This window comes from Polyodon spathula, chromosome 48, assembly GCF_017654505.1.
Source record: "Polyodon spathula isolate WHYD16114869_AA chromosome 48, ASM1765450v1, whole genome shotgun sequence".
NCBI classification, from domain to species: Eukaryota; Metazoa; Chordata; class Actinopteri; order Acipenseriformes; family Polyodontidae; genus Polyodon; species Polyodon spathula.
In genome coordinates, this window is record NC_054581.1 from 49162 (window position 1) to 74161 (window position 25000).

Here is a 25000-nt window from a genome sequence, read left to right on the forward strand (position 1 = left end):
GAATCTCAATTTCCGCTCAGTAATCAGCGATATAGAAACAATAGGCACTCGTGTGGGACAATGTTAGACCGCTCTGTGATTTAATTAGTCAAACAACTTCTATACAATTACAGTACAGTTAGGAGCAAGATACAAAACACAGTGACTTGAGTCCTAATAAGAGCAAATGCAAAACACAGTGTGATTTGATATCAGGGCAGTTCAAGAGCAGGTAACAGTGTTGAAAGTGACATCACGGTTAGATACAAGTGCAGGTGAAATACAAGACAGTACAGAATGGGTTCAGTGCAGGATTGAATACAGTATACTAGCGAGCGGACCAGTGGAAGGTAAAGTATGTTTATTTGCAGAGTGTCTGTTAAAGTCCTCAATTAAATCAGACAAGCACTAGTTTGCAGGATAGTTCTGCAAGATTTCAAGTTCCAGTGGTTTGGATTCGTACACACAGCAAGTCCAAGCTCCAGAAGCAGTTTGGTGCTCTGATAGATTTGCACGCTCTTGGGTGTCGCTTTTGATCTTCGGTGAAAGAGAGTTTGAGAATAGCTGGGGACTGGCAGAGTTGGCGCTGTCACTTGATTTGAATGGCATTGGGAAGCCTGTCCCATGTCAGGCAGTTAGGATTCTCCAGCCAAGAAACAAATCCAGGTCAAAATAGACCTGGTGACAAACGAGAACTCAATATTAAACTCAGATAGCGGGAAAGAATGATGTTTGACATGCTCTGTGATCTGGACTAAATTTATTTTATTTTTTTTCTCTTGCAGAATGTTGACAGTTTCCCACTGAGAATTCTGGGATACCGCGGGATTTGAGGAGCAGCCTTTACTTCAGCCCCGCCTCCTCATCTCCACCTGCCAATAGCATGGCGAGGGGCTGCATGCTCTAACATCATTGGGTGCCCATTTCGAGGTGACCCAATCAGCTGTGTTTCTTAATTTTTTTTGGTTTTAATTTTTGTTTCTTTTGGTAAATTGGCAGAATGGAAAACTGCTCAACCAATAGGAAGACCCCTCGGAACGACTGGCAAGGTCTCTCGACCAGTCGGAACAGCGGTGTACAGGTCTTGTTGTAAAGGAGAGCCAATCAGATTGGGAGAGAGGGACTTATTTATTTAGATTTTTTTTTTTTTTTGCCAGCCACGAAAAAAAAAATAAAATTAATTAATCAAAGATTTAATTACTTAGTTTCAACTAGCTTCATGACTCATGAAGTTGCTTTTGTTTTAAGTTTGGTTTTACAAATTTTTTTTTTTTTTTTTTTTTTTTTTTGTAGCCATTTTTACAAATGTTTTTTTTTTTTTTTTTTTGTAATTTATCTGAGAAACTGGTCTTTTTTTTTTTTTTTTTTTTTTGCAAATTAAATCTATATATAAAAAAAAAAAACTTTGGACATTTCTTTGCAAAGAAATATCCGCCTTAAATATTCAAAAACTAAAGAAATTATCCGAACTGAAGAAGAAAAGCCTTTATTTTCTACAGGCCGTGCCTTAAGCTAAGTCTCTGGGTTGTAGAACATTCTAAGACTTTCCAGAAGGTTCCAGAGTTTTCCCTCCTCACAGACGCATTGGCTCGGATTCATTTGGCTGGAGATGATCCAGGATCCTCCTACAGCCCCTTGGAGAACACTGGGAAGCAATCTGACCACTATAGCATGCTTTGGAAAAAGCACAGTTATCAGATGTAATCAATCTTACCACTGCCATGCCAATTGCAGGTCTGCCTTTCTGATAGTCGGTACAGAGGCTAAGCTAAGCGATCGGGCGCTGGGTCTAGACGATGGAGAATTTGGCTCTGGCCAAAAGTTTTGCATCACCTAGAATTTTAGGATTGAGACATATATATATATATATATATATATATATATATATATATATATATATATATATATATAACATAAGTCAGATCTTTTATTAAACGTCATGTAATCAAATAAGTTATATTGCAAAATGATATTGCAAAAAGTCTATACTGGAAGCCATAATAGCAGCATAGCAGTATTTCATGTTAGATTTTCGAAATGTCACATCGTCAGTTTTTCATGAAATATGAGGGAAAACTACAGAGCAGTGTGGAATTCAATATGTTAACAAGGGAACATTATTCAGCAGCTTTCACTGGACTCTATGAAGCTGAGGGAGTTCATTCTATATAGAGGGGGTGCAATTCAGTATGTTAACAAGGGAACATTATTCAGCAGCTTTCACTGGACTCTATGAAGCTGAGGGAGTTCATTCTATATAGAGGGCGATGCTAAACTTCTGGCCTGCGCTTTAATGAAACTGCCACAGCAGTATAATTGCAGAACTATTGCTGAGCTGTAATGGCTATTGACAGATGCGATGGTTCTAAACCTGACGTGATCGCCTTATAAAACAAACAGGAACGATTCAATCCATCTGCAAACAGTGCGTCAGCTGACAAGTTCTGCTGATATCTCCCCTGTGGCAGCTCCACTGAAGAGGATCAGCTTCCTGAGCAAATGTTTTAATTGTTGCCTCAAAATTCCTTTCCGATAGACCCCTGCCTTTGTGAATGGCGAACTAGACCACGATAAAAGAAATAGATATATTGAATGCAAAGTGTTTAGAAATTGTACCAAAGATTGCAACATATTTTGAAAAAAAAATATATATATATATATATAGAGAGAGAGAAATGTTGTTTCGGTACATTCAAGTAAACCCATTTACATAGAGGTTTAGATTTGAGTGTGCCAAAATAAACGTGTTTTTAAAGTTGGAATTTTAAAATAGCCATTCAGTCATGATTTTGGTTTCCAAAGTAGGAATGTGGAAGACCTGCATGCTGAAAAAGGCCTGGCGATGCTAAGAACGTCCCAGTGAGGGGGCTGTGGGTTTGAGGAGGGCTGCTGTGTGGGTTTGAGGGTCAGGGAGGAGGTTTAGCTGCTTATCGGGGAGGGGAAAGGGGGGCGGAACACAGATCCACTTCTAAACACACAATGAAAACCTGACTTGCTTGTTAATGTCTGATTTGTAACCCTTCGCTTTTAGCAAGAAGCACAAAAATATTCTGAATTTCAACCCCCCCCCCCCCCCCCCCCAGAGAAAGGGTGCTCCCTCCAGTCCAGGGCAGGCTTGAGGCATGGAGACTGAACTGCTCCCTCACCCCCCCTAAGAGAAAGGGGGCTCCCTCCAGTCCAGGGCAGGCTTGAGGCACGGAGACTGAATTGCTCCCTCACCCCCCTAAGAGAAAGGGGGCTCCCTCCAGTCCAGGGCAGGCTTGAGGCATGGAGACCGAACTGCTCCCTCACCCCCCTAAGAGAAAGGGTGCTCCCTCCAGTCCAGGGCAGGCTTGAGGCACGGAGACCGAACTGCTCCCTCACCCCCCCTAAGAGAAAGGGTGCTCCCTCCAGTCCGGGGCAGGCTTGAGGCACGGAGACCGAACTGCTCCCTCCCCCAAGAAAGAAATGATGTCTGTCCATTTTTGTGCTTGCTGATTCACCAGTCTGCATCCTGTTCAAATGCCTATGCACATCCACGAACACACGAATAGCCCAAGTGCCTGTCTTGTAAGCCTGCCTGCCTGCTTAATTCTAGCTCTAGCGCTTTTCTCCTTCTGCAAGTATAAATCGGGGCAGCGCGTTCTACTGAAAGCCCATTTAAGTGATCTTAACCCTAGATCAGAGCAGGGGAAGGCTGAGAACAGCGAGGCGATTCTCTTCCCAGTCCACCTGTGCATGTTTAATACAGTTAATTCAAGTTTGTCGTCTGGTTAACGAAATTGTATTGGGGAAACAAACTGGAAACATCTTAATACTTAAGAACTTTTAACCCAGAGCAGCGTAATCCGTGCTTCACTTTGTTGTGAATTAAAACACAAACGCAACAGCTTTGAGTTTGAATACTCCCAAACAGTCAATAGGGCTGGAGTTCAGAAATACTGAAAAAAAATTTATTAGGATCCAGTATTTCTCTGTTGGGTTTTTGTATCCCGTTAAAAACCGAAGACATTTTTTTCAGAGATAACTGGGTGCGGTCCAGAATTGTAGCTCGCTTGCCTTATTGCAAAAAGCCTTTTTTTTCTGCTCGCTTTGTGGCTTTTCACTTAATCACGTTGTTTAAATCTTAAACGTCCTTCTCTAGTTGGCTGAGAAACTCTTTAAAAAATAAAAGCCTAACAATGTAAACCAATTGGAGCGTCCTTGGGGGCGGGGCTACCAGGAAGCCAATCACAAAAATCGGAATCCTCCGTATCCAGGCAGAAATAACTGTTCCTAGTTGCTGCCATGGTTACAGTGCTGCTGTTTGTGATTGTCAAGCTCCCAGAATTAGAAGCCAGAATAATGAATGGTTTTGTAAATTTAGCAGCAGGCTTTTTGGTAACGCCCTCAAGAGAAGGCCTCGGTGGTCGGCCTGGGTTTTTAATTTGGAATAAACTTACCGTTTTTCAAACGCTGGCCTCTGTTTGAAGATTATAAGATGTTGTCAATGGTTGATTTAATGTAGGGTGTTTTTTTTTTTTTTTTTTTTTCCAGTGCTGTAAAACACACAAAATGAAATCCTGGGAACAGGTTGATCAAATCAACACACCCTGAGATAAAAATGACACTGCTGGCTTTGGAAGTTCCTAATAATTTTGGAACAGACTTTAAATTAAATCGAAAGTATAATAAAACCATGTTGTGCTCTTTGAACCTTTTTTTTCTTGTTTGTTTTGTTTGTGTAAATGTTTCCTTGTGTAAAAATCTATGTTTATCTTTGGGGGGGGGGATGATACTGTAAGAAATTCACACACAGCTCTGACCAAACGTTTTACGTCACCTAGAATTATAGGATCGAGACATCATCAAAAAAAAAAAAAAAAAAAAAACTATATAAACATAATTTAAACGTAAGCTGTAATAGCAGCACAGTAGCAATTCATGTCAGAGTTCGAAATGCCACATTTTTCAATTTGTCAGTTTTTCATTATGTGTGAAAACTGCAAAGCGGTGTGTGATTCAACACGGTAACGTTATTCAGCAGCTTTCGTTCGATTTCATGAAGCAAAATTAGTTAATTCTATATAGCGGGTGATGCCACAAACGTTTTGAAAACCGATGTCTACATGTATTATATATATATATATATATATATATATATATATATATATATATATATATATATATATATATATATTCTGAGCAATTGTCTTCAACATGTTTTGTTTTGATGAATTTGCGACCGTTATTTCAAAGTGTTACCTCTCCAGTATCTGCTGTTATGGGTTTGTTATGTTGTTTTCATCGTTTTTGTTTGAAAATAAAAGCAAGATTGCTGGATGCTGGATGCCAAGCTCTCAGTTCGGTGTTTTTTTTTCATTGCTCTTACTGTGTCATGATGTTTGTCGTCGTTTTTTTTTTTTTTTTTTTTTTGGAGTGGTTTTTTTTGCAGATTCTGTTAAATCGTTTTGTGGTAAAGCAGACACTGTGTCAGAAAGCGCCAGTGAACTAGGGGTGTGTTGTAACACTTCTGATTCGAACATGAGCCTGTCTACCCAACCAGGTGACTAGAAATACAAGCTAGATTTCACCCTGCAGTATACAGCTTTGATAGACAGGGGGCGATGTTCATTCTCACTCTCACGGTACGAGAACTCAACAAGAAAACCTTTTTCTCTCCTCTTGTTAGTGACGGAAATAAGACTCCCATTGCACAGCAGTGTGATCCATTCCTGGTTTCACTAGGAGTTTAATGAGACACAACTCAGCTTGTTACCTGTGCACACTGGGGCTAATCAAGCTGGTAGTAAAACCTGGACTGGGTGAAACCGCTACTCAATAGGAGTCTTATTACCATCCCTGTGGCTTTATTATATTCAGAATAATAATAATAATAATAATAATAATAATAATAATAAACACAATGTTTCTATAATGCTGTAAGTTGCTGTAAACATGGAATGTTTTTGTTGTTCACCCATTAAAGGAGGTCTGATGGTTCAAACCAGCTGGTTTGCTTGAGTGTTAATTTCGTTGTTCGTGGTGTTCGTTTCCAGGGGGGGTCCTAATGCCTGCTGCACAGGAAGTCTGGTTACAGTGTGCCAGATTGGCCTCACCCGAAATGTGGAAACCCTAAAGTGACACACTAAGGACGTATAGAAGGACGCATGTCTGTTGATTTTGTCAGGTTGTTATCGAGCTCCTGATAGCCTGCCTCTGCTTTTTGTCACGGTTCTTGCTCAATCCTTTTCAAGGGATATTGAAAGGAGATAATAAAGGTAAATTTGTTCCTCTGCTTCTCCTGATTAAGGAACCCTAGCGACAGGTGCCTCCTCAGAATACAGCGAGTGCCAGGAGATGAAAGGAGATTTCAGAATCAGACCCACAGAGCCAGCTAGATCCCTTAGAAAAAAAAAAAAAATGACAGCAGTAATTTTGCAGTGTTTCTCCCCCAAGATTTTCAAATGCTTCTACTATACAATGCATTTACAATGCTTTACCGCACCTCTGGTTTTACATTGCTTCGGTATTCTTTCCTATCCTTCACCATGCTGTAAGAGAATAATCCATCTACAATCCTCCATTCTAATTTCTATTAATTCCTGGGCCAGATTCACTGGGAAAAATGAAAACGAGAAGCAGCTGTCGCTGTAATGATGACGAGCAGTGGAATAAACGCACGGGTCGAAAGAAAATCCACCGAGCTTTAAACATGAAACCAGCACTGGGAGAAAGGAAAGCTGCATTCCACTGGAGGGAAGTGGCTGGTGAGATCATTTTAAAGGAGTAAAATGATCTCACCAGCCAATATTATGCAGGCTTGGTGGTCCAGTGGTTAAAGAAAGGGGTTTGATACCAGGAGAATCCCGGCTCAGCCACTGACTCCCTGTGTGAGAGACCCTGAGCAAGTCACTGAACCTTCTTGTGCTCCGTCCTTCAGATGAGACGCCAAACAAACGAGGTCCTATTGGAAGAGACTCTGCAGCAGCAGCAGGTGTTGATGATGCAAAGTTCACCCCCCTAGTCTCTGTAAGTCGCTTTGGCTAAAAGATAAATGACTAACATTCATATAATACAGTATGTTTCAGGACTAGATACTTGAAGCGCAGTATAGAAACCAGGACCACAGGACAGACAGTCGGGAATTAGCTATGGAGAGAAGGAAAGAGACTTCTTCACACAGAGAGTGGTGAGGGGGTGGAATGGGTTACCTAGTCATGTTGCTGAAGGAGACTCTTTTTCACACAGAGAGTGGGGAGGGGATGGAATGGGTTCCCTAGTCATGTTGTTGAAGGAGACTCTTCTTCACACAGAGAGTGGTGAGGAGATGGAATGGGTTCCCTAGTCATGTTGCTGAAGGAGACTCTTCTTCACACAGAGAGTGGGGAGGGGATGGAATGGGTTCCCTAGTCATGTTGTTGAAGGAGACTCTTCTTCACACAGAGAGTGGTGAGGGGATGGAATGGGTTACCTAGTTATGTTGCTGAATTTGAATCACTGGGATCCTTTAAGACCCGACTTGACAAAGTTCTGAGATCAATCAGCTGCTCGGAACCGGACCAGCGCTGACCGGCTGAGCCGCACCCCCTGGTTCGTGTGTTCTTATTAAAGACCAAGTAACCCTCATTCCCCCCTTGCTATATAATGACGTTTGCATTCATTCACGTCTGTCGCTCCAGTGTAATTTTCTCTGTGCGCTTGTCTGGACAGCCCTAGCCAGCACTGAATGGCCTTCCTCATTCTGTTCGTGATTCGTGATTCAAGGTCACATGATTTGAAAGGACTGAGGAAAGCTGTCTGGTTCTCCAGACGAGCTCAAAACCGCACAAAACCAGGTCAAAGACACATAAGATCTTGATACTGAAGAACCCATAAGCTCTTCAAATGATTGCAAACATGCCAAGACAGCAAGAGATGGGGAAGGGGCTGTTTTACTTATACTACACCATATTATCCCTGCTGCACTTTCCCTGAGTGGGTTAAACACCATTCCATTGAAAAAGAAAAAAAAAAAAAGTTTGTTATTCCAGCAGATCTCCGTGCCTGCGGCTCCCAGACTGTGTGTCAATGTTTGCAGAGCCAGTTTTAGCAATAGAGAACACGCTCCTTGCAAAGCGTTCCCTGGCTGTGACCCTTGAGAGAGGGATTGAGAATCACTGCGGGCTCCGAGGCCGCCTCCTGCGTATCGTTTCGCTGGCTCTTTTATGATCTAAAGCAGTGTCACTGTGTGTATCGCTGTCTCTTTTTTGGTTTCAGAAATGGAATCCCCTGTTCAGACTGCTCTTGTAGATCTCCTGATCCGCCCCTCCTGCTCTGCGCTGGACTTGCCTGACCTCAGCCCCACGTTATTGGATCCTCAGCTGATTCGCTATCCTTGCACTGCTAATCTGTCACTGTAGATATAACTTGATGTAATCCTAACTTCCCAGTTCATATTGTATTCTAGCAGTGTTATTATTTGCACTTACTGTAAACCACACTGTGTTTAAATATGAATCTTGCATTGTAACCCCTGCGCTCCCCTGACTGTGTGACTCCCCCCTGCACACCCTGTGGCCGTGCTTTTACCAGGGGAGACCCTGGGGAACCCCTGCGCTCCCCTGACTGTGTGACTCCCCCCTGCACACCCGCGGCTGTGCCTTTACCAGGGGAGACCCTCGGGAACCCCTGCGCTCCCCTGACTGTGTGACTCCCCACCTGCACACCACGCGGCTGTGCCTTTACCAGGGGAGACCCTCGGGGACCCCTGCGCTCCCCTGACTGTGTGGCTCCCCCCTGCAAGCCAGACATCTGAAGTGTCTTACTCTTTAGGAAAATGGGCTGTCACGAGGCCAAAAACAGAAAAGAGGAAGTTGTTCAAATTCATTGTTTCCCTGTCGCACAAAGAAACAGGAAGTCATTGCATGTGTGCGCTCCGGAAACAATCCCCCCCACCACCACCTCCCCATCATGACTCAGGAGAGCTGGCCTAGAGAGAGACAGGAAATGGAGTTTTATCTCCTTGGATTAAAGAGCTATCTTACTTCATGTATTCCTGTTTAAGATCTCTTTGAAAAAGTCTCCAGGATTATACAAAGATTCAAGTGACCTCCATAGCTTCCATAGCGCCCTCTACTGCTGGTACACCAAAGCGCAAGCATTAACCTGTCACAATGCAACACTGCCCCCTGGTGGATTTCATAAATACCACATGTGCTCTTTTTGATTAATTTCTTGTGTCATGTGACCTGTACCAAGTTGTTCTTGAAAGTAATGGCAGCTTACAAAATACATATACAAATGTAGGTTTTAAAAGGATTTACAAAGGTTTCAGCTAAGGTGTGTGCAATATTTTAATATGCTTTAGCAGACCTCTCTGTGCTTTACAATGCTTTCCTATGCTTTACCAGACCTCTCTGTGCTTTACAATACTTCCCTATGCTTTACCAGACCTCTCTGTGCTTTACAATGCTTCCTTATGCTTTACCAGACCTCTCTGCGCTTAACAATACTTCCCTATGCTTTACCAGACCTCTCTGTGCTTTACAATGCTTCTCTATGCTTTACCACACCTCTCTGTGCTTTACAATGCTTCCCTATGCTTTACCAGACCTCTCTGGCTTTACAATGCTGTCACTGTGCTTTATGACACTGTGTGTTGCTTTTGTATGTTTGAACTAAATTATTAACACAAGTGTTTGGTTCTAAAGATCCTACTAATAATTTGAAGCTCTCTGCTCTGTAGAATAAACAAATATTTTGACGGCTCTGCTGAAAACGATAACCTTGTTTTCGGGAGCAACGTTCGATTGCATAACTGGGAGACAATTTATCGAGGGACAAAGTCTCTCTCTACCCTCTCTCTTCTCTCTCTTTCTCTCTCTCTCTTCTCTCTCTTCTCTCTCTTTCTCTCTCTCACACACACTCCCTGTGCCTCGGTTTTTTTCGATCTCTTTCCACAAGTTGGGTTTAATTCCCCCTGTGGTCTGTCGGAGAAGTTTAGGCCCTATTTCAGACCCCCTGCTGGGGTGAGTGGTGCCCCTGTCCCCCTTTCCATTGTCCCTGGGTCACTTCAAAACTCTGGCTTCCCAATTAAGCCCCCTTAATTGGAAGCCGTTTCCCCAACGTGAGCCTCAACTATCCCACAGCTAGCCCTGCTTTCTCCTTTTACCTTCGTCAGCACCGAGAGACAGAAATAGAGCTTTATAGCTGCTTAAGCAACTTGAATGGAGTTGAGAAATTTAGACCAATTGATTCAAACTACCATAGACCTCTGTGCTTTACAATGCTTCCCTATGCTTTACCAGACCTCTCTGTGCTTTACAATGCTTCCCTATGCTTTACCAGACCTCTCTATGCTTTACAATGCTTCCCTATGCTTTACCACACCTCTCTGTGCTTTACAATGCTTCCCTATGCTTTACCAGACCTCTCTGTGCTTTACAATGCTTCCCTATGCTTTACCACACCTCTCTGTGCTTTACAATGCTTCCCTATGCTTTACCAGACCTCTCTGTGCTTTAGAATGCTTCCCTATGCTTTACCAGACCTCTCTGTGCTTTACAATGCTTCCCTATGCTTTACCAGACCTCTCTGTGCTTTACAATGCTTCCCTATGCTTTACCAGACCTCTCTGTGCTTTACAATGCTTCCCTATGCTTTACCAGACCTCTCTGTGCTTTACAATGCTTCCCTATGCTTTACCAGACCTCTCTGTGCTTCAGAATGCTTCCCTATGCTTTACCAGACCTCTCTGTGCTTTGCAATGCTTCCCTATGCTTTACCAGACCTCTGTGTGTTTTATTACACTTCGCTGTGCTTTTACTATGGGAAACTTTCAAAAGGGCAACGTGTTAATTTAACCCCATTTTTGGTAGAACGAAATCCATACTGTCAATGCTACAGAACTAGCAGTAACCAAGCAAGGGGCATCTAGTAGCTATTAAATAAACCTCCAGAGGTTTTTAAAAGCTTTTTATTTTACTGTTCGTAAATTGTCAAATTCTCGCCTGTCAGACAAAAAGGCACAGATGAGGGAGAGGAGTAGACCAGGTATTTCAAGTTGTTGTTTTTTTCCCAGTAATTTCTGCTTGAAAACAACGGGCTCTGGCCAATGAAGGGAGAGATGAGAAGAACAAGCCTGATTGAGCTGCTCCGGATCCCAGCGGTTTCTGTTCAATATCGCTAATCACCCCCCTGCTGAGTGAGTCACTGCTCTGTGAATGGGAGGAGAGAGGAGGCTATACTGAGACTGGTAGAGATGCAGGAGTACCAAACACGTGCGAGTCTGTCTGTCTGTCTGTGTGCCTGTCTGACTGTCTGATTGCCTGTCTGTCTGTGTGTGTGTGTGTGTGTGTGTGTGTGTGTGTGTGTGTGTGTGTGTGTGTGTGTGTGTGTGTGTGTGTGTGTGTGTGTCTGTCTGTCTGTCTGTCTGTGTGCCTGTCTGACTGTCTGATTGCCTGTCTGTCTGTGTGTGTGTGTGTGTGTGTGTGTGTGTCTGTCTGTCTGTCTGTGTGTGTGTGTGTCTGTCTGTCTGTCTGTGTGTGTCTGTCTGTCTGTGTATGTGTGTCAGTCTGTCTGACACTTTTGGCCAGTGCTGTAGATATTTCTCCAGAAATCAAATACATAAATAAATAACCGAAACATTGTTTTTTAATAACTCCGATTACAGAAGCGAGTCTCGTTGTCCTCTTTTCTTTGCATTTTGTATGACTGACGAGTTTCAGTGTTCCTTTGTGCTAATCAATGCCGCTTTGAAGCATCTGCAAGAAGCGCTCGATAAACATCATTCACTAACAAGACTGAAATAAATTACCATGAAAAAAAAAAAATCGAATTATGTGCGCTTTTCACATGATGTCCATATATATCAGATTTACTGGAGTTTTAGTAGCACCGTGGGCTTCAATGATTTTTCCACTAAATGTAGCATTATATTTCCTGAAATAAAACAATTTTGGGTTGACGTATCTCCTTAGAAATGTGAGTGCGGCTCACGATTATTCTTGTCAGCTTATAACACGCGGTATTGGGCTTGTTTTTTTTCAGAGTCGCGAGTTGCGCTTGTTTTGGGCTTTTGTTTCTGGTGAGGCTGATTTGTGCAGCCCTGGCCAACGAATCCCAAAGCACACCGCGGTGGGCCAAAGGTGACATATTCTCATTGCCCGTGCAAAAAGAAAAACCAGCTTTTAAATCAACTGATTGCCACAGATTAGCCTTTTACTGTCGTGGAATTAAAGCAGGTGTTAGATTCTGCGTTTTCTTTGGCTTCATTAAATATCTGCAGACAATAAATACATCTTAAAGGGGACTTGGAAAAGTCTCCCGTGTCTTGACCCTGAGAGGCCAGTGAATGAAATGGCTTCCTGCCAGGAGGTTCAAATCCTGGCTCAGCCGCTGACTCCCTGTGTGCGGGACCCTGAGCGAGTCACTGAACCTTCTTGTGCTCCGTCCTTCAGACGAGACGCAAAACAAACGAGGTCCTATTGGAAGAGACTCTGCAGCAGCAGCAGTTGACTGATGCAGAGTTCACCCCCCTAGTCTCTGGAAGTCGCTTTGGATAAAAGCATATGCTAATTGACTAATTAATAATAATAATAAAAATAATAATGCGTTGTCTAGTCATCAGTGAAGTGGTTAAGAGCGGGCACTTCTTTGATCACGGTTGAGCAGTAGTTTGGTCAGAATGCCAGCCCCCTGTCCTGTGGGGTTGAGCCCTGACTCACATCCCCTCATTGAGAACCAAGCACACGGTTTTAAGAGCGCTGGCCTGCAGAAAACCCTTTGATCTCTGCAGACGAAGAGATGAGGAGTGGAGAGAGAGAGAGAGAGAGAAAGAGAGAGAGTCTGACGGGAACAGGAATCTCTTTGTTCTTGTAGAAACAGCGGTAGTTTGAAGTGCCTTGTTGGAGAATGTCGATGAAGCTCTCTGTTCCTCCTGCAAATCGTGATACTGTGTGTTATGAAAATACGCCTGTCTCATATTAATTGTGTGTTTTCATTTCTTGTTGGAAAACATGATGTGAAGGAAAAATGTGAGCTATCGGTATTACAGATACCAGATCCATGTGCCCGGCCGCTTCATTAGAACCTGTGTGTGTCTCCCCTCTCCGATCGGGGTTGGCATGGCCCTGGAGGGGGGCATGTTCTCCTGGTATACCCCCGGGGGGGCCCTTGATGACTCTGAATCAGTAGTTGACTGAAGCATCAAGTGTGCCCAGCAATGCTGAGCCCTGACGGCTGCTTTCAATAATGCAGCCTCCATTGAGCCAGAATAGACTGAGGAGCAGGACAGAGACTTCTTCCACGGACGCCACAGTGATCTCAATCCGACTGCGTGAAAGATTCGTCATCACCACCCTCTGCCTACCTCTCTGCACTCAATATGAACGAGGGAATGGATCTAGACGCCTCCCAGCGCCTTGTGGAGTCCGGGCCACGTCAGGGCGGCGATCGGGGGCAGGTCTTATTAAAGTTTACATCTTACGAACAACAAAAAATGACACACAATTTGGACAAGGTTTTGCATTTCAATTTTGTCTTCCATGAACTGCAACTCAGTGTTTGACGAAGTTACTTTTAAAAAGTAATCTGTCACAGTTACAAATAGTTACTTCTCAGGCTGTCATTTTACAGAGATATTTTTTTTTTTTTTTCCAGTTTGGTGTGGCTGCAGCTAGAAATTTTCTCCTAAAACCTGGCTATGGAACCCGCTCCTTCCCTCCTCCGACACTGTGTGCCAGCGAGATGAGCTCAATCAATCAATCAATCAATCAATCAATCAATCAATCAATCAATCAATCTTTATTTGATATAGCGCCTGCGTTGCTGAAGCGTTTTCTGATTTGATGCGTTTGCCTTTGTGCTTTTTTTTAATGTAATCAAGAGTAACTGCGTTATTTTTTTTTCAGATAGAATCGAATTTCGTCCGCCTTGTGTGGAACGTGACTAGAGTTCCGCCCGGGTCCTCAGCAGTTTTAGCTGGCTGGTGATAAAACTAGATCTGAAACCCTCTCAAGCCCTCTGGCAGATCCAGTTAAATTCTTCCTGGCAGTGGCTGGCTGAGCGAACTCCAGCTTCAGAGAACAAAGCACAGGGGCAGGATTGATCTGTGAATAATGGATACAACTTCTGGAAGAGAGAAGCAGTTACATTATTATTATTATTATTATTATTATTATTATTATATTATTATATTTATTATTATTATTATTATCATTATCATTTAGTCATTTACAAAAGCTACTTCTAGAGACTGCTGCTGCAGAGTCACTTCCAATAGGACCTCGTTTGTCTGGCGTCTCATCTGAAGGACGGAGCACAAGGAGGTTCAGTGACTCGCTCAGGGTCCCGCACACAGGGAGTCAGCGGCTGAGCCGGGATTTGAACCTCCTGGCAGCAAGCCCCTTTCGCTAACCGCTGTCTGGTTTACTAAGGGCTTGTCGTTTCCTATTTCACAAGATTGCATCTAAAAACAGTACATTAGCGCCATCTTGTGGGAAATGTGCTGCCATGACAAGAACTGGCAGCTGTGCCTCTCGAGGTGAATGCTTTGGCTGCTTGTTTAATTTAATTGAAATCTCATCATCCACACGTCACAAAGGCTCCCATGCATAGCACAGCCTAGAGCAAAGCACTGCATACAGGCATGTGAGTAAGACTCCTGTTGAGTACAGTTCACCCATTCCAGGTTTTACTAGGAGCCTGATTAGCCCCAGTGTGGGCAATGAAGACAGAAAACTGAAACACGTTAGCCTGTGAAGATGAGCAAGCTTCTGTGGGGAAATATCACAGAAAAAAAAAAAAAACTGAACATTTACCTGCTCTCTATTTAATACATCCTCCCAATTGTCCCCAGAGGATTCAAAATTGAAGTCTGTGTCCTCCTCACCTCCAGAGGGCTCCACCCAGAACGACCGAGACCCAGTTCTGGATGCCAAGAAGCCCTGAGAAATACATATTATTATTATTATTATTATTATTATTATTATTATTATTATTATTATTTAGCAGACAGAGACCAGGGGAGTGAATTGTGGAAGATTGTAAAGTGGGTTACACCTGGCCTGCACGATGCCCGCTCCACAGGGGGAGCAGAGTCATATACTCACCAGCAGAGTATATGCAAGCACAGCTTCACAAAGGAAGCTGTAAGAGGTTTGGGTTCTATATTACCTCTCCGTCTCGCCCGAGCGCAGCCAGGATTGACTGCCTCTGGGCACAGAAGTGGCTGGCAAACATGCAGCTTCCCTTCTGAGTGGAGAGATAATAGAGCTTCTCCTGGTGCAGAAGCCAGCACTCGTCACTGGACTGACAGCCTGGGAGAGAGGGGAGGAGTGAGGGAGATACTGAATCACACACCGCTTTGTAGTTTCTTTGATTACATGATGTTAAATAAAAGATCTAAATTATTTTCATATATATATATATATATATATATATATATATATATATATATATATATATATATATATATATATATAATTTTTTTTTATTATTATTTTTAAATGATGTTTCAACCCTAAAATCTAGGCGGTGCATGTCTTTGAGCCAGTGCTGATTCTTGTCATACTCTGTTACAGGAGCGAAGTGACAGCGATGCAAAGTGACAGCAATGCAAAGTGACAGCAATGCAAAGTGGCAGCGATGCATATTAGCTGAGGCTGGCTGGGGAGGGTGCGTCAGCTCTGTGTCGCTTCAGGGCCTGTTTTGTCAGAGAAACGGTTCGCAGTCCTCACCGTGTTGCGAGGCAGCTGAGCTGAGCAGTCCCCTGGCGGTGTGAGAATCTGAAACACAAGAGCACACCCTCAGGACCTTTCCACTCAGGACCCCTACACCACTCCACTCAGGACCCCTACACTTCCCTATTCTGCAGCTTTAACAAGGCTATACTGAACAATCACCATGGTTTCCATGTTTAATATATATATATGCTTCACCATAATCTTCTCTCGGACTAACTGCTATATCTGAACAGGAAACAGGCTCCTCTTGCCAACAAAAACTAAAGACGACTTGCGCGGAAGTGTCGGATCACTAGATGGCGCTGTTTCTTTCGTCTAAAAAGACACTGGCTGTAAGTTGACCAAGTGCAGCTCTGGCCAAAAGTTTTGCATCACCCTCTGTGTAGAATGAACTAATTTTGCTTCATAAAGTCGAATGGAACCTGCTGAATATGAATTATATTCCACCGCTCGGTATAGTTTTCCACAGACTTAACGAAGACCTGAGCAATTTAAAAATGTGACTTTTCGAAAACTAACAGACTTGCCAACAAATAAAAAAAAAATAAAATCAGCGGGTTTAATTCTATTACGAACCGCAATGCCTGCACAATGCGAAGATCGGAAGACGGGAATACAGCTTTCGTTTTAAAAGAACAGCAGCAGTAAATGAAGGATGAAGGAGAGCTCGGTGCTTACAGTGGAGAGCCACGATGATCAGCACGGATCCCAGGAGTCCGGCATTGACAGCAGCCAGCAACAAATACACAGGCCTCCTCCTTCCACAGCTCCAGCCTGCATCTCCCCCTGCAACACACGCACACGCACACGCACACGGACACGGACACACACACACGCACACACGCACACGCACACACACACACACACACACACACACACACACACACACACACACACACACGCACACACACACACGCACACACACACACGCACACACACACACACACACACGCACGCACACGCACACGCACACACACACACACACACACACACACACACACACGCACACGCACACACGCACACACACACACACACACACACACACACGGACACAGGTGAATCTAACAGACATTGCCCGGCCGCTTTATTAGGACCTGTGTGTGTCTCCCCTCTCCGATCGGGGTTGGCATGGCCCTGGAGGGGGGCATGTTCTCCTGGTATACCCCCGGGGGGGCCCTTGATGACTCTGAATCAGTAGTTGACTGAAGCATCAAGTGTGCCCAGCAATGCTGAGCCCTGACGGCTGCTTTCAATAATGCAGCCTCCACTGAGCCAGAATGGAGTGAGGAGCAGGACAGAGACTTCTTCCACGGACGCCACAGTGATCTCAATCCGACTGCGTGAACGATTCGTCATCACCACCCCCTGCCTGCCTCTCTGCACTCAATAGGAACGAGGGAATGGATCTAGACGCCTCCCAGCGCCTTGTGGAGTCCGGGCCACGCCAGGGCTGCGATCGGGGGGCGACGGTGACCCCATATTCGGGACAGGTCCTAATAAAGTGGCCGGGGCAATGCATGGAGTAGAAGGGATCCTTTTTTTATATTACCTAAATACTGCAACTAGAACTAGTACAGCCCAGTACCATACAATGTATTAATAATAATAATAAAAAAAAACTTTCCCAAAAATGTAAACGCAATTACTTACAGCGGCCAGTCACGGTCCGAGATTGCGGCTCGGCTGGGTTATCAAACTGTAAGGTTTCGTAAGCGTCCTCTGTTTTGCTTTCCCCGTTATCTTGGTAATCGTTCGGGGCTGCGATCGGTGACAGGTCGACATCACCGCGCCGGTCCATTGTGCCGATTCGGGTATCCGGGGGTCGGATAGCGGTGTCACGGTACCGTACCCGAATCTCCTCTCCGGGATCCAGGCCGTCTAAGCGAAATAAGTTTGCATTCCGGATTTGAGCTCTGATAGGCTGGCTTTAGTGATTTCTCCTTTTTTAGGCTATTTTCGGGTTGCTGTTTTGTTGACAGCAGCCCAGTTCCTTTTAGCAACGGAACGGTCACATGAGAGCGCATTGCGCCATCTCGATATTTATAATTTTGTTAACATGGCTTAAAAAAAAAAATGTTGTGCAAATCGGCCGTTATAAAGCGACGAAACTAAAATAATGTCTTTAAAACGAATTGTGTTTTTGTGCAAGCTTAATCCGAATACAAAGGCGCGTTGTGTAAAACCCACTGACAGCTACGCGAAGCCTCAAAAGATGACACGTGGTTTTGGGGAGGAAAACAGAAATGTAATTTAAGAAGTGATAGTTTAGTTTACCTGTTAGGTATTTGGGTTGCATTTAGTCAGTTCGCTAAAACACCATTTGGGGTTCTTATTAATTACTGCAGCGGGAAGACAGATGGTAACCTTTTAAAATGCAGCACATGGCAATTTAAAAGGGACCCTGTATTAAATGCCAACGCTGTATTGTCTGGTTCCGACCCGCGCTGAGGGAAAACGGATCGTTTGACTGTATTGAATGAAATATCTCTGTTGAAATCTGTATTATTTGTACTGCATGAAGGGGGGGGGGGGGGGGGGGGGGGCAGACACCTCTAACTTTAAATCAAAGTGGTACTTCACGAAATGCGGCTGTTCTCAGTTTGCTTGCCCTGTCATCCCGTCGTGCTACTGGCTTGTCAGTCAGTAGAAGAGGCAGCTGATTGGTTACTGACAGGCCTGAGGTTCTGAAGGGGGCGGGGGGGGGGGGGGGGGGGGGGGGGGGGGGGACACACAATTTCTAAAGTGCGAGACCACGGAGTCCTGTCACGTCCCCCTCGCGTGAGGACCTTCCGTTCCGTTTCTTTGCCTCTTGAAAGACATTGCGTCACACGATGATGTTCTGTAGTCCGACATTTTACAAACGATTTTGAAAGTCTTGAGGCGTGCCCTCTGGATAGAAACTTACCCCCCGTTTGTCAATGACTACTACGTATGAAGTTGGGGGTGGGGGGGTGGGGGAATAAACCTATTTCTTCAGAGGAGAACCAGTACAGGCAGAGAATTAGTGCGTCAGCTCTGCTGTTAATCTGGTAACCAATCTGCTGATCAAAGCAGTTCTCTTTATCAAAAACAAATCAATAAAATCAAATATCCACACACGTCATGTTTGCAAATCCATAAAAAAGAAAGAAAGAAAGAAAGAAAAGGGGGACTGGAAATGTTTTATTTAAAAATAACAGATTAGTTAAGCCGGTTGAATTAGCGTTCAGTACTAAAAATGAACGGATGATATAAAGTGTTAAAGTTTATTCAGATTGTTTCCACAAAGTTCTGTGACGTTTGCATATCATTACTGAACCCGAGTTCTGTGATTTTCTTTATTGCTTTTATTCAAGCTGGCAATTCAACAGCTGGAATCCCTCCATATCCAGCGTCCAAGCAACTGCCTCACTGATTAAGTGCTTCAGTCTTTCACAGTCACTCAAGCGTGGTCAAGGATGAATGAACGAGTGACTGAAAACAAGCCAAAAACATTTCATCAAGGTCCATCATTTATAGACCTTATTTTGTTTCGAAAATAAATGTGTTATAATCGTGATATGTTCCTGTTGCTGAGTTACATTTATTATGTGTTCAAAACGATCCCCACCCCCCCGGCTAGTTTTAATAATGTCATGCATGCAAGCTTGTGCTGATTCTTATCCACTGAAAACAAAGCATTACTCACGCAAGAGAGGCCAGATGTTTCTCCGCTGGGTCTCCTTAGCGACGGTAAATAAGAACCGTCAACAATATGAACCCAAGTCCCAGAGGATCCTCAGTCTCGCCGATTATATTGGGCGTTCACCGCAGAAAACTAAAATCACACAGGGGGGAGCCGAGAGCCCTCGCCGGGGCCGCTCCCGCCCACACACTGGAGGACTCCCTGCGTAATTGTGCTTGGAAAACGAACTTCACATTTACAAAATAAGTAAAAAATGCAAAGGCTGTGCAATTAGTGTCGTGATCTATACTATAGCCATTGTGTGTTTTTGTTATGTTTGTGTTTCTCCGGAGATGTGACGTAAGTTAGCCTATATTGGGATAACGACCCCGGTCGCTAACCCTTAAAACCCGATCTGGGGACAGCAAAAGCCGGGCCTTAGCGACAATGCAACGAGTCTGTATTCGGGCAACTTCTGTGTGGCTGTCATAGATATTGAAGATGAATCATTTAAGCTAATTATCCTGTTTTAAAAAAAAAAAAAAAAAAAAAAAAAAAAAAAAAAAAAGAAATTGGAGTTTTATAAAACATTCATATTTATTAAAAAAAAAAAAAATACATACAATTCAAGGACTTGATACTATAGAATAGATTAACACAAAGATTACTGCAGTTATTGTCATGTATATATGCGTTCTCTTATTCTTGGATTCTTGTTTGCGTCTTCAACAAAACTAGCTGCGTTATTGAAGAAGTCTCCCCGCAGTTCTGTTCAATTCCTTGCTGTGTGGTTTAGCTTTAGAGCCTTGTTGACGGTCCACCGAGTTTACGTTCTCCCAATGCAAATGTCACCAGTCCCATTTTTCAGTCTTTCGATGACACAGAAAGCCGTGGCTTTTTTGTTTTGTTTTTCTGCTCCTTGCTTTCGCCGGCGTGGTTAAATCATGGAGTAACACGTCATGAGGGCGATGTCTTTGAGATCCTCTGAAGTGCAACCTGTAGATGGGACAAGATGAGCAGGAGGATTAAAAACATTGCGGTCAGTTTGTTTGTTTCCGCAGCCAAGCAAAGGGCTTCCCCTTCTATAGAGACGCCAGTGATTCATGCCTGCGACAGGGGGGGCGCGTCACGCGTGTTGAAGTGTACATTGTAAACACACGCTACTCGTAAACTTCGCTACACATTTTAGCAAACCCCTTTGTCGTTGTCTGTAATCATTTCTTTTGTATTTTATTCTCCATTTTCAAGCTGTGTATGTATTCAAGTCCCCTGCATAAAACAGATAACGTTTGCAGTAAATTATTTTGGAGTTACACTGTATATAAAAATTAAAAATGATATATATATATATATATATATATATATATATATATATATATATATATATATATATATATATATAGACACACACACACACACACACACACACACACACACACACACTTGCATAATATTGCTGACAGATGGCAATGAATTATGAATTCATGTAGAAATGTTCCACAGAGCGTCTTTGTCAATTAATTTGGCTTTTTTTGTTTTTTTTAAATAGGTTATACTAATCTGTTAACGGTAATAACTAAATAGACAATTGCGCAAACATTTGCTTACAGATTCTCTGTCGATTGTTGTGTCTCCTGTTGCCGTTACTGTGTTTCTTCCAAAAACGCTTCACGACCCCCCAGAACTTGGGTTTGTTCGACCCGGCACTGGAGGAACCGTCTGCCGCGGAGTCCGCCGCTTCCTCCCCTTCGCTATCCCCCTCCTCGTCCTGCACCCCGCCCGCCTCCATGCGCTCCAGAACCGCCTCGTCCAGGGGAAGCTGCCGCCGGACTGCTCCAGGCGAGGGGATCCAGGTGCTGCGGCGGCACAGCGGGCAAACAACGCGAGCCTCCGCGTCCGGACCGGACTCCGGCGAACCCCGCAGGTTCTCGTCGTTATCCTCTGTGTCTGATCCGGGCGGACCGGCTAAAGTCACCAGGCACCTCTCGCAAAAAGAGTGACTGCAATCGAGCTTTCTCGGGCAGCGGCGGGTTCGGTTGAAAGCCCGGTAGCAAATTCCACACTCCAGCTCAGTGCACATCTTCTCTCTGTGATTATGTATATATTATTATTATTATTATTATTATTATTATTATTATTATTATAGCTGCTGCAAGTCACACCGACTTCATTCAAACTTGCTCCGCGGTTCAGCCCTCTTGCGCTTTTTATACATTGTCCAGAGTCTCGGGCATGCCCACAGCGAAATTTGCAAAATGACCTCATCTCCAAAGAGTTGTTTGCGTCGGCGTACTCTTCGTCACTGTATTTCTTGGCAAAGTCAGTAAAGGGTTGTTGTTTGCACTTTTTAAGCGTGTTTCCGCGTTGCTAATTCTCCTGTCCTTTCTTACTGGCATACATTAATTGGATACGATGCGCTGCGTCATACTTCCTATCTTCGTTGCGTTATCTAGATGAAAGTCTGTTGGCTATGTGCAGTATGTGATCGCTGAGATGTCACGTTCGCATTTTGGTAGCTGCCAGGCTTCAAACGTAGCCAGGATATGAACTGTGAAGAATTCTGTTCTCCTGTAACCAATTTTCACCCCAAATTTATTTTCTGAATACACTGGCTTATATGCAATACCCCCTACACCGCTTTCAAGAAGTTTAAAGAACAGTCCTTTATGTCAAATTGAATCAAATGGCTTTTTTAAAAGTCAACAAAGCAGGCGAATATTTTTCCTGTATTAGTTTGTTGTTTTTTTTTTTTTTTTGTGGGGGGGGGGGGTCGTGTTCGTTTATTAGGGTGTAAATCACGTTACAGGTGGGGTGGTTGGGTCTGAAGCCAGTCTGACAAGGAAGGTCAGTATTCAAGTGTTAATGATACTGCAGAACCCTTATACATTTAACACCTTCAATGCCCTTTCCTGCACCTGTCTGTTACACTTGGATGAGTATTCTTGAACAACATTGTAAGAGTTTAGGAGTCTGGATCTGCCTTTCAAAACTCCTTCTCTCGTCTCCGCTCCCTGTTTCTTTCAGTGTTCTCCTCTCCCTCAACACCATCTCCCTTCCACGCTCTTCCACCCTCTCTCGGCTTCCCTCTCTCTCTGCCCTCCTCTCTCCTTCTCTTTTCCCCTCTCCTGTAATGCCAGTGGGAATGCATATGCCAGGTTATCACTATTTAGTACGAGTGCCTGGCTGTGTGTTACACTGTTACCGTATCATGTTGAAAATGGACTGTTGGCCAAAACAAAACAAAAGATCACAGAAAAGATGTATTCATTTATTTTTAATTTTTCAGATTAGACTTTAAATCACTCATCCCCAGGTTAGTGCTCACACACATGCTTCAGTTGTTACTGGGGTCGAGTTTGTCTCCACTTTTATATATGGGTGTTATAAGCCCTTGGTTCCAGGTCTCAGGGAAATATCCAGTGTCAGTACGAGATTGAGGTGTTTGAGCAGCTTGGGGCTGTGTTTCAGCATCTCAGCATTGATGCTGTCGGGCTCCAGTGCGGGCAACTATCCTGACACTGCACTAGAGCGCACATTTTCAAAAGAGCTTTTGAAACAGTTATTGCAACATGTGGGGACGTGCAGCACTGCATTTTTTTTGGAAACCCCGCCTCTCTCTTTTTCAGCACAAGAGAAGAAGTTGGAACATGTGTTTGAGTGAGCGTGTGGGTTATCAGCACTTTGTAAACTGCAACAGGGGAGGGAGCCACTGATCTCACTAAAAAGGAATTTACGATCATACCGAGTGACTGAAACCCACAGACAGATAACCAGCGAGAGAACGGGCCTTCAGTCAAACAGATCATAAACAACAAGAATATTGCTCGGGGTCGGGGTTGGCATGGCCCTGGTGGGGGGCATGCTCTCCTGGTATACCCCTGGGGGGGCCCTTGATGACTCTGAATCAGTAGTTGACTGAAGCATCAAGTCTGACAAGCAATGCTGAGCTCTGGCAGCTGCTTTCAATAATGCAGCCTCCACTGAGCCAGAATAGACTGAGGAGCAGGACAGAGACAGAGAGCACAAGTGTAGCTGTCCATCAAAATCAACAGTACGAAGGTCGCTCTTGAAATCAGGACTTAAAGGATGTGTTGCAGTAAGAATTCCTCTGTTAAGGAAAGGGGAACAAGACTAAAATGCTAAAATATGCACAAGAACACAGAAACTGGACTCTGGAACGACGGTCGAAAGGTGCTTTGGACTGTTGATGGATGGACAACGACTCCTGTGCCTTCTGCCAGCTCTGTTGTCAATTCAACGCTTGTCTTCTTTCTATCCCTAAAGGATATTATCTTCAGGTCTCTCCTCCTTGTTACAGTGTTTTGTGTCTTCCAGTCCTGGGTTTGTCAATTGCAGATGAAGTTTCTCTGTAGTTGTTGATCATGCTTCGAATAGAAGGCTGTTATCTGACATGGCTGCGGTGTATTTTATTCATTCAGATTGGCTGGTCTGTTTTCAATGGGTGTTGGACAGGGGGAATTCCCATTACACTGTATGGAAATCTAGTCATATTTACATATCGGAAAGTCCCTTGAAATGCGCTGTTCCTGTTAATAGGATCCAGGGCAGAGCTGTTTTATTGGATGTGTGAAGGAATGTTGTCTTTGTCAGCAGCCTCTGTTTCACATTGTCATGACTCAGGAAGGGTAAAGTCTATCTGCTGGGTATTGCAGTAACCAAAGCATAGGGATAGGGGCAGGGAGGTGTGACGCTGAGAGAGACCCTTCACACACACACACACACACACACACACACACACGTACCTGTAAGATAGCAGGGTGGTTCTCAGTCCTGGTCCTGGGGACCCCCTGTGTCTGCTGGTTTTCATTCTAACTGAGCTCTGAACTAGGACACTTCATCCAACCTATAATTAGCATAATTGGGCCTTTGTCATTGTTTTCAGCTCTTAAACAGCTGCAAAGCTCAGGTTGATTATAAAATATTACCGACTTGAAATCTGCAACTGTTCAAGGGCTGTAAACAATTAAAAAAGCAAATTATTCTGAGGGTTTGGTGCTCTGCTCCACACCTTGTGAAGGTCAGCAAAGGGTCAGCCCCCGCGTTTTAAGTTAAATTGGGGGTTGACGACGTCATACTTCCGGCTGCAGACACCATGCCCATATTTGGGTAACGTCGCTTGACGGCGGTGACTCACTGCCTTGCTCAAATAAGGAAACTGGCTGCCGGGACGCGACCCCTGCAGAAATAAGACAGGGCAATGCTTAATCTCCAATTCACAATTGCTCAGTAAAACCCAATTGCAATCCCCGCCCTTCCCTTCAAGGAGCCGCAGCGCTGGGGGGTGCACAGATTACTTGTTTGTTTGGGGTTACAGATTACATTAAAGTATTACTTTGATCCAGAAATGTGCAGACAGACGGACACTCCCCTATATATCCAGAATCTGATTTGCCTGATAACTCTTAAGGTTCAAGAAAGTTGAATAGCAGCCTATCCCTCCTCTGATTTCCCTTTATTCTTTATCTAAATTTATTTTTATAAATTGTAGCTGATCTTATGTTGACCTGTTAGTTCATTTCTTATGTTTGAAAGAGAATGCTACGTTATTTATATAACGCTGTACATATTTAGTTACACATTTTCTAGCAGAACAAAGCTGCTAGTTTAATATAAACGAATATGTTGCAATAAAACATCAATATTCTCATTAAAACGAAGAATAAAATAATTTGAG

At 43.8% G+C, this 25000-nt stretch overlaps 3 protein-coding genes and 1 long non-coding RNA gene across 7 annotated transcripts in view; 1 reads left to right on the plus strand and 3 right to left on the minus strand.

Moving 5' to 3' along the window:
* Nucleotides 1–219: 219 nt before the first annotated feature.
* Nucleotides 220–18059, minus strand: LOC121306451 (natural killer cells antigen CD94). Of its 4 annotated transcripts, none has more exons than XM_041238172.1 (6): nt 17313–17869; nt 16341–16448; nt 15657–15704; nt 15094–15236; nt 14739–14864; nt 220–657 (listed from the first exon to the last, which is right to left on the minus strand). In XM_041238172.1, the coding sequence occupies exons 1-6, from the start codon at nt 17458–17460 to the stop codon at nt 607–609; spliced, it is 624 nt and encodes a 207-aa protein (XP_041094106.1). In that variant the 5' UTR covers nt 17461–17869; the 3' UTR covers nt 220–606. The 4 variants fall into 4 exon arrangements, with proteins under 4 accessions (XP_041094106.1, XP_041094104.1, XP_041094107.1 ...); XM_041238170.1 differs by lacking the exon at nt 220–657 and adding an exon at nt 10887–11135 and having other exon boundaries at nt 17313–18059; XM_041238171.1 differs by lacking the exon at nt 220–657 and adding an exon at nt 13709–14049 and having other exon boundaries at nt 17313–17848.
* Nucleotides 18060–18807: 748 nt separating this feature from the next.
* Nucleotides 18808–19860, minus strand: LOC121306454. Its single transcript, XR_005948221.1, has 2 exons — nt 19330–19860; nt 18808–19115 (listed from the first exon to the last, which is right to left on the minus strand). It is a non-coding gene; the product is annotated as an uncharacterized LOC121306454 (long non-coding RNA).
* Nucleotides 19861–20207: 347 nt separating this feature from the next.
* Nucleotides 20208–21502, minus strand: si:ch73-335l21.4 (E3 ubiquitin-protein ligase-like). Its single transcript, XM_041238174.1, has 2 exons — nt 20914–21502; nt 20208–20301 (listed from the first exon to the last, which is right to left on the minus strand). The coding sequence occupies exons 1-2, from the start codon at nt 21383–21385 to the stop codon at nt 20243–20245; spliced, it is 531 nt and encodes a 176-aa protein (XP_041094108.1). The 5' UTR covers nt 21386–21502; the 3' UTR covers nt 20208–20242.
* A 1644-nt stretch (nt 21503–23146) lies between these two features.
* The window catches only part of LOC121306457 (thyroid receptor-interacting protein 6-like), a 6880-nt gene continuing 5026 nt past the window's right edge, over nt 23147–25000 (plus strand). The window contains exon 1 of the mRNA XM_041238178.1: nt 23147–23212. Within this exon, the coding sequence (XP_041094112.1) occupies nt 23147–23212 (66 nt within the window). The remainder of the gene's footprint in view (nt 23213–25000) is intronic.